Source organism: Scomber japonicus, chromosome 20, assembly GCF_027409825.1.
Source record: "Scomber japonicus isolate fScoJap1 chromosome 20, fScoJap1.pri, whole genome shotgun sequence".
Classification (NCBI taxonomy): domain Eukaryota; kingdom Metazoa; phylum Chordata; class Actinopteri; order Scombriformes; family Scombridae; genus Scomber; species Scomber japonicus.
In genome coordinates, this window is record NC_070597.1 from 26,614,274 (window position 1) to 26,624,117 (window position 9,844).

At 38.6% G+C, this 9,844-nt stretch overlaps 1 protein-coding gene across 1 annotated transcript; it reads right to left on the reverse strand.

Moving 5' to 3' along the window:
• Positions 1–1,938: 1,938 nt before the first annotated feature.
• trub1 (TruB pseudouridine (psi) synthase family member 1) lies at positions 1,939–9,825 on the reverse strand. The gene is made up of 8 exons (XM_053340962.1): positions 9,671–9,825; positions 9,482–9,580; positions 6,277–6,332; positions 4,564–4,645; positions 4,410–4,482; positions 3,322–3,461; positions 2,987–3,043; positions 1,939–2,882 (listed from the first exon to the last, which is right to left on the reverse strand). The coding sequence occupies exons 1-8, from the start codon at positions 9,816–9,818 to the stop codon at positions 2,701–2,703; spliced, it is 837 nt and encodes a 278-aa protein (XP_053196937.1). The 5' UTR covers positions 9,819–9,825; the 3' UTR covers positions 1,939–2,700.
• Positions 9,826–9,844: the final 19 nt, after the last annotated feature.

A 9,844-nucleotide genomic window follows, 5' to 3' on the forward strand; every position in this document is an offset into this window, starting at 1 on the left:
TGATTCTGTTCAAAAGATATGAGCCGTCATATATGTCTTGTGCACTTGTGACACACACTATTGGTTGTTCCTGGGTTATTATAATGGAAAAAAATAAAAACAAATGTAGACAGTATTATTATTTTTTAAATGTTTAGTTTCATTGAAATACAACAACCTAACACATGTCCTGCACCAAGAGAACATAAACAGGAAAAATCATTCCCTTAAGTGTATTATACATTTTCAACTCTCTGACTGTCCTGAGCTTTACATCTGGAGGAGTCTGGCTATCTTAAAATCAAGAAAAGACTAGATATATAACACCATATATGTATATATGCCAACATGTGACAACCAACCCTGAAGAGAATGTGACAAACATCCCCAACTACCAGCAAAGCTAACAACCACATGTTTTGGTCTATCTAAGAAAAAAACCTACCTACCTATCACTCTCTCTTCATACTTTTAATGCTAATGATTGTTTTATTATAAACTCATTGTGTAAAAGCCCAGAAGAGAAACACTGAAGAGTTGGATATTTACATTTTCACATGAAAAACACTAAACATCCTCTCATCTCAATGTTCAGCAGTTTACTCCAGAAATGATCTTGGAAATAGCAAGGACTCACCTAAATTCTGAAACTTTCAGTGTCAAAACCTTTTAACAGCGCCCTCTAGGGACCGACGTCTGATGAATGTGACAACTATCTGGTCTATAAGATTCTTATGGATTTGAGCAGATGTCTTATCATATATACAAAGGTATCAGGGTCCTTAGCATTTCTCCAGCTGGTTAGTGAGTCTGAGTGAGAGACCCTCGTGACCTGCTGCAATACCCAGCTGAGAGAAGCCCACCCTGGATGGTAATAGGTTCACCCTCTATTCTGTGACTATGAGAACAAACAGGTTTGAGCAGAATGAGATATGTAATATTGCCTGTGCAATATACCTGTGCAATTTACAATGCTCTCACTTTCCCTTTATAGGGTTTTATGCACTTTCTTTTTATTTCTAGAGAAGTATGTTTTATAGATTTATGTCTTTCTTGTGTCTTTTTAACTTGACTTGACTCTCTGAACAAACAACCGCAAAAGAGTTACTATGTGTGCAAGCACAAATGCAAATAAAGTTCTTGAAGCTTGAAGCTTGAATTTAAAGATCAGTTTGATGACATCATGTCTGACTGAGCAGAATGTTTGTAGAACCTGACAGGATCAGTGTGGCTAAACTATTATTTTGAAAAACTCAATTTGTATGAAAATGATGGAAGTCCATTATCACCATGGGGTCAGAATCATACACTGCATGAAGACTTGACTTAATAAATAAAAAATATGACTAATCTCAAAAAATGTAAAATGTCAAGATTCTGACTTACTAAGTCATTATTCTGATTTAGCATTCTCACTTTTGACCATTTTTTATTTTGATCTTTGAAATTGTGATAGTCTCTATTTTAAGATACCAAGTGAAAATATTGAAAGATGCCAAAAGTTCATCTTTCTGGTGGAGTTGAGCTTCCACACAGTAGTTTATCAGCCAGCTGCTGTATCTGTCCCTGTCCTACACTGTGCCACTATTTCCATCTACAACATGGACTATGGCAGTACTATATATTTATCATATGAAAAGCACACCATACCTCTGGCACAATCACTACAACTCTGCTTACACTTAAACCACAAAGTACTATTCTGCCTTGATTGCAAATGTAAGGCTCTGCACTGTTGGCTCAAGTTTGTCTGACATTTCAAACTGAAGCCTAGAAATGTTTCCATCTTTATTGCCTCCACCTGTCAGCCTGCCTGCAGCAATGATGTCAGGTAAAGAAGTTCTTCATGTCTGACAGCTACTCTGTTAGAAATGTTGCTGGCATGAAATCAAAATATTTACAAAGACAAAACTTTATTAGTTTTACTTCAGTATTTATTTGATCTGCAAATGCAGACAAAATGATGTTAGACATGCTGTGATTACAACACCTGTGATGCAACAGCACATTCAGGGCACATCGATTTTCAAAAAAAAAAAAAAAAATGGGTGTCAAACAATTTATTGGAAGAACAGAAATAGATTTCACTCAGATGTGAAATTACTTTAAGAGCAAGAATGAATCTCCAGGTAAACTAATACAACTTATTTGAAGCGTATTTTCTAGCATGGCTACAGAAATACCTTTCTTTGCCATTACTTGTTTGTGTGTCAGACAGTTAAAACAATGTCCCTTGTGCATGTGTAATTATAAATATAAAACATACATATAATATACACACAGACACAGAACATTGTATATATAGTGGAATTAGTTTGGGACAGGTATTTACTGTATGTTGGATAAGAGCAGGTGGAGACGGAGGTTGGGGTGGAGAATGAAGGGTGGAGGATGGAGGATGAAGGGTGGAGTGGGTGTTTCCATTTTCAAAAGCAAATGTAACCACAACATAAATTTCAGGTGAAACAAACAGAGAGCACAGGAATGTGAGCTACATATCACAAGTCCCATAATAAGTCTTATTTTGACATTTTGGTCTCCATTGAGAAACCTTCATCTGCCAACAAACACCTCATCATCATCATCCAGGACAGCTGGACACATTAACACCTGATGTTCTCATCAATGGAGAAGTTAAACCAGTGAGTCGTGACAAAGCACCACACCAACAGCAAGTCCAGATGTTGACTTTTAGTTCTGGTCATGTTGTGAACCTGCTCCTCAGGTGTCCACCTGTGGCGGTTTGGTACAGTCCTGATTCGGCTCTGACTCTGAGCAGGGCTGCAGTGATTTGAGGATATGTTCCAGTGTCCAGTGCTCCTCATGTAAAGCGTGCTCCTCCAGGGTGAACTGACCCTGCTTGGTACGGATCAGCTCTTTGACATGAGCACATGACGACAGAGCTGCAGCAGAGAAACACTGGTTACTGCTTATTTCTCTCTATAGTTTATTGACTGTCCATAAATGTGCTGAGAAGAACTGTGAAAAACAATGAATTTTATCTCACCTTTTCCCAGATCATCCACCAAGCTTCTCACATAAAATCCTCCACCGCATTCGATATCTGTTATGTGAATAAAATGACGAGAATTCAAAGCAAAGTCAAAAGTGTGACTACCAACCCCATTCTCCCCTACTAGCTTATAGTATCTTATGATTATTGTTATTGTAATCATTTGTGACTTTTGTTCAGCTGGTCTGTGCTGAGCTGATCATACATATGAATGCTTGAATGCACAGTTTAACATAAAAAACATGAACGGGAAAGGCAGGAAATGGCATCCACAATGCTATTCTAACACAGCACAATGTCAGTGTGTATTATGCAACACATAAGCGAACCCAGAGTGAAGACAGGAGGCTTGAACTCTTGCAGGGTCAGGTTGTAGACCGCTACAGCTCTGGCAGGTTTGGCTTCAACTTTGTGGCCTTTCTTCAGCAGGACAGACAGACGCTGGCCATCTTTCTTCAGTGCAGAGTAACTAGAATGAAAAGCAATCAAACATAATGATGAGGGTCTACTCTCACAGTCCTGACATCCTAACATTTCACATCATTGTTTCAAATCACAGAGTGAGGCTGTTCCACTTCCATTCAATGTGACATGTTGTCCTCATTAAAGCTGGCAGGAAGAACAAACCAGAAGTCTGAAGCTAGTGGCCTCTACAGACTGAAATGTGAACTGAAACACTATATAAAAGTGTTAATGTTAGTGTTGTCCAATGTTAGAGCACAAAGGGAGTTTTTATTTAATATATAATAAGGTCTTTATCCTTGAATCAATCAATTATTTGGTCTGTAAAATGTTTAAGAATTTATTTTAAATACCAAAAAATAGTTTTAAAAAATCTATCACACTTTCTTAAATCCACAGGTGACATGTTGAAATGTCTTCATCTGTCACTATTGATGCTTTCTAAACACATCTGTGCTTCAACACTTGGTATAGATACTTTATATGAGGGGATTTTTAGACCAGGTCAAAATTGACCATGAACATACTGCAAGGTTGTAGAATATGAACAGTATGTAAGGGTTAAATAACTGAAACCAACTACAAGCTTTCCAAAGCTGTTGTGCTGTAATAACTGAAGCATAATCCTGTGTAAAATCATGCGTTTTGACACCAAGATTTAGACTTTTGCTGCAAATGTTTATTAGTTCTTAATAACGATTATACCTTCAACAGCACTTTACTTACACTGACTGAAGCTAATGAGAAACTATATGTGGTTCTTTTCTGAGTATGAAAATACTCCTATTCAAAACTCAAAGATATTTCTCATGAAACTAAGAGAGGTGGTAAAAATGAACAATTGGGAAGCTAGATTATTGACTATCTACTCATCATTTTTCTGGATATGAGCGTCCAGGGTCCACCACAAACTTTTTTCAAACTCCCCCTGAGGGAGAACAAAGGTCTTACTCACAGTGGAGGGACTTGCATAATATCACCAACAAAGTTTTTCAGCTTCTCCTCAATGTCGACCCTGGTGATGTGTTCTGTGGAGTGAAACCAGTATGATGCATCAGACTCAATATGATGACTTGTTCTAATGAGATGATGCGTTGTTGCCGTGTTACCAAAGTCTTTCTCCAGAGTCACGCTGCCAGACGCATCAAGAGTATCTGTTGCTTTCCCCAGTTCTCCCACAGCAACGTATTTCTAAAGGACAGACAGCACACATCACTATGTTTCCTCTGTACATTAATGACTTACATCAAACTCATGATGTGAAAATGTATCAAGTCCTCATTTTAGACCTTTTCTAAAAATTCGAAGACCAGTGTGTATTTTCATTTTCCATTGATTGAGTTGCACAAATGTACACAATGTGTGTCTGCATGGGAAATGATTAATGTTATGTAATGTTAAGGTAAGGTAAGGTAAGGTAAGGTAAGGTAAGGCAAGGTAATGTAATGTAATGTAATGTAATGTAATGTAAGGTAAGGCATCTTTACTGATTCCCATAAGGAGAAATTCAAAAAGGACACAACAGTAGCCATGTAATAATGGTGAAAGTGATTAAAAATAAAATAAAAATAAAACACTAGATACATTAAACAATATCTGTGTAAAATAATCTTTAATCAATTTAATCAAATAAATCTACAACATAAATTCCTGATACTATATGCAAGTATGCAATGTTCCTGGTATTAAACAGTAAGGACAGCCTCAGTCTTATTAGTGGGGGTGGGAGGTACTGGGAGCTGGGGTGGGAGGTACTGGAAGCTGTGCTGTTGTACAGTCTGATGGCTAAAGGTATGAAAGACCACCAAGCACTAAAGGCATGTAGCTGTATGAGCTCCTGAGCTGACTAACTCAGCACAGAATTATAATCATTATTTATTCATATTTAAAGCTTCATCATAATGCATTCAGGCTCAGTGTATAATGAATACAACTACACACTGATCGTTAGTTTATGTACAGTGACTTGAAGGGATTTTCAGTACTGTGTTAAAGGCAGATTGTAGGTGATGAAACTAAAGCAGTGGTTAACCCTACATTAAACTAAAAGATAAACACAACACTTCTGTTTTTGCTCCTATTATTCATGAGTGGAAACAAAAGATCAGAGACTTTTTATACACACAAAAGGTTCATTCAGGTCACATTTTGTTAACAAATGAGTTTAAATCCATGTTAGTGAGCATGTCAAGATGCTGATTAAACAGTAGGATTATTGCACAGGTGTGTTGGACTCGTCACAATAACAGTCCACTCTAAAAAGTGCAGCTTTAGCACGCAACACAACGCCACAGGTGTCACCGGTTTAGAGGGTGCATGATATTTGCATTTATTAGCAGCCACCATGTGATGATGGATGACAATGGGCGTGAGTCCATTAATAAAATACACCCATGTTCAATGTCTGTAGTGTATGCCCATACCACAACCCCACCACCTCCATGGGGCACAACGCTGATATCAGCAAACCGCTCACCCAAAATAATCTGATAGTGAAACAAACACATTCCTGCAGTCAGTGTGCCAATTAACCTACACACTCCCTCAAAACCTGCAACAACTGTGGCATTGTATTGTGAGAAAACTGCACATTTTAGAATGGCCTTTTATTCAGAGCAACACACACACACACACACACACACACACACAAACACAAACACACACACACACACACACACACACACACACACACACACACACACACACACACACACACACACTCACACACTCACACACTCACACACTCTCTCTCTATAAGAGGAACACTTTTTGGTAATGTCTCTATAACTTTCACTCTTTACATAGTGTATTCACAAACTCACCTTAGAACCAGCCAACATGGTGCTGAGCATTTTTGTGCCATTCCCAACACCAACAACTGAAAGAAACACACATCACATTCACGTTAGCTTCCTCACACTGCAAGATACAAATGTGTTTCACACACTTCAAGTCCGTGTAAAGTAAGAATAAATATGTGTTCTGAGTTTGACATACCACAGAAAAGTGTGTTGTTAACCACCCTGCCAAATTTGAATGATTAAATAAATCACCAAATATATGAAATTAGGCTTCAAAGTTGTATAAAACTCAGCCTCTTTCTCTGCTCCCAAACGCTGTGGAAGTGCCCACAGAGTCCACTGAAACCCCGCCCCCTACCAAGTGTCACCTGTCAATCAAAGTCACCATCTCTACCAGAAACATGGACACTACGTCTGAGAGCTAGGAGCTGCTAACTCAGCTGCTAGCTCAGTTGCTAACTCGGCAGCTAGCTCGGCAGCTAACTCGGCGGCTAGCTCGGCAGCTAACTCGGCGGCTAGCTTGGCAGCTAACTCGGTGGCTAGCTTGGCAGCTAACTCAGCTAACTGTAGGCTGTAGTAGTAGTAGTGTGTGCTGAATGTATTTATACCTCTACAGCAGCAGGGACGGGTGGTTTTCAGACCCACCCACTAAATCCTGAACACAGAAATGTTGAAACACAGTTTGTGAAGCCTAGCTCCACAATTCAAATCTAAATGGTTGAAATGCTTTTTACACATTTTTTAGAAATACATTTATGACATTTAATGTGTTTAGAAGCAAATGCCTGAATTCACTTTACACAGTCTTTAACAACACACTAAGTATTTTCTTCATTTTGCAGCCTGGACAGCAGTTATTCCACTCTTGTTTGTGTTGTCAGAGGCTAATGCCAGTGTGCAAGTCATTGTAAACCATGTTTAGCCTTCTGATAAACTGCTCTTTGTCTTTACTTAGTCATTTGTAAAAAGGAAAACAAAGTGTATATTTTGTGCAGATATTGTTTCATATTTCATGAGGTCATAAGTTCATGTCCTCAGTGCAGTTTCTGGAAATGACTATTCTTTAGAGTCAGAATTTTTAAATATGACTTGTTATTGGTAAAACTATTAAAGTTGTTCAGGGGTGTCAAACATATGGCCCATGGACCAGAACTGGCCCTCCAAGGAGTTCAATCTGGCCCACTGGATAACTTTGCAAAGTATGAAAATTGCAGAAAAGTATTTTTCTGCTGCTTCAGATGTTTCTTCCCCATCCTGACCAGAATACAATCCTCTGAAAAAACGATGAATACACATTATGATCATATATGAGTTCATATATCAAACATGTTGTCAATAAGCAGCTTCTGTGCAAAATAATCTGAAAAAAACTGAGGCATAATATTGTTGAAATTTCACCCATTTTTCACAGTAAATCGATGGTTTATTATAGTAAAGTTATGAAATATATATTATTTGTAGGTTGTTATTATTATGTAATGGTTTTACTGCTCTGGCCCACTTGAGATCACATTGGCTGTATGTGGCCCTTGAATAAAATAAAATAAACTGAATATAGTATTTCTCTGCCAATTATGTATTTGAAACAGCACTGTAGGAAGAAAGTACAGACTAAATACAGAATAAAGAAAATATAAGTAACAGTCCATTAAATAAACTATGTCAAACAGAGTGGTTTTGGTGTGTGTGGTTAGGCTGAGGCAATCTGTACTCAGTATTTCTAAATCCTGGTTCCAGTCCTGCAATAATGTGTTGTTGATAAGGGAGGTGTGAGATGAGAATGGACAGACTGGAGCTGACAGAAAGACTGCAGTCACTCTGATAAGCATCTCAGAATTAACAACATGTGGAACCTTGAGGCAGATACAACACAATAAGATCACAGCAGGTTACATTTCTGTCAGCCACATACAGAAATGAGAGGCTGCAGTGGGCTCAGGATCGGGCTGGGCCATTATGGCAAAAATCTAAATCACGATTAATTGAACTTTGAACCTTGATTAGGATTAATGAAGGATTATCTCCACTCTTGATGAACAATGATGTATTTTCACAGTTTCTTTAGTTTAGTATTTTCCACTGCTGCCCTCACACATGAGGATCTTTAGGGAGTGAAAATAAAGATGTTTTAAGATGTGACGCTGTGGTTAATGTCTAGTTTACTTGATTAGAACTATGTAAAGATCATGCTTTGGGTTCAAATGACCTTTGCTGTCATGGCAACAGTGAACACCACCATTAATTGACATGAGCAAGATTAAGTCCATTAGAGTTTCTAAATGTCGGTTTCAATTATTTTTTGATTAATTGCTCAGCTCTAGCTCAGGATCACCAAAACTGGACAGTTGACGACTGGTCTAATGAATCTCCATCTCTGCTGAGGCAGCAGATGGTAAGAGTCGAATTTGGTGTCAGCAGCATGAATCCATAGATGGAATGTTTGGGAGATGTTTTCTTGTGGAACCCTTAATCTTAATCTTTATTTATATAGCCCCAAATCACAACAAAAGTCAAGACACTTTACACATAGAGCAGGTCTAGGCCGCTCTCTTTAATCTAATACCAATCAATCATCATTTGAATACCACAGCTTATAAGACTATTGGTGCTTACGATATGACTCCATCCAGCAGGATAACACACCATGTCACAAAGCACATATCATCTCAAACTGGTTTTATCACTGCCAATGTGTTCTTCAACAACCTGCTGAGTCATTACATCTGAATCCTATAGAACACCTTTGAGATGTGGCTGAACAGGACAAGAGCAGCTGACAAATCAGCAGGAATGATAGGATGCAATCATGTCAACACAGACCACAATCTCAAAAGGAATGTTTCCAATATCTTAATGAGTCAGGCCAAGTCATGGCCATACTGGACCATGATTGGCTCCACACTAGCTATGATGTCACAAATCTGATTCCTGCTTAAACCTAGATTTCATGTAAAGTGAGCTCAGAGAAACTTTCCTCCATCAGCAGATGGATGCGGAAACAAACTGTGCACATCCATCATTCTGCACAGAGAAGAGAACAACATCCAAGTGAAAGAACTACAAGAAAAACACATTTTGAGAAGAAGGAGACTTTAACCATAACCTCTGATGTTTCTATGACATCATCAACTCCATCCTTATGTCCCTACGAACTGTGAAACTAAACCTTCTACCTGGCTGTTCAGTAACCAAGGCACACCATTAGTAGTAACAAGCTACCCCTTACCCAGCACCCCGCTGGCAGAGCTGTCCAGCGTCCCTCCATGACCCATCTTCAGACTCTGCTTCTTCCTCTTCCTCGGGTTTGGATTCTTCACACCAGCCTCTGAAAGGAAAAATCACTTTAAAACATCTTGAATGTCAGGGACAAAATGTTAGTAGCCTCATCTCCTGACGCTTGGCCCTGCATTATTACCCTTTAGTAAAGCTTCTTTGAGTGTATTGAGGACGTCTGCAGATGTCGGTCCTTGTTTCTTATAAATAGCGAACAGTCCGTTGAGAGACTGTAGTTTAGACAGAGAACTAGTTAGAGGAGATGCGCTGTTGCTTATGTTTCCTGCCATGCTTGTTCTTCTTCAGTGAATGACCT

Coding starts and splice junctions, on each gene's coding strand:
- trub1 (XM_053340962.1), bottom strand. CDS start 9,818: ATGGCAGGAAACATAAGCAACAGCGCATCTCCTCTAACTAGTTCTCTG. Junction 4,646..6,276: donor CCATGTTGGCTGGTTCTAAG/GTGAGTTTGTGA, acceptor TCTGTCCTTTAG/AAATACGTTGCTGTGGGAGA. Junction 4,483..4,563: donor GACTCTGGAGAAAGACTTTG/GTAACACGGCAA, acceptor TTCACTCCACAG/AACACATCACCAGGGTCGAC.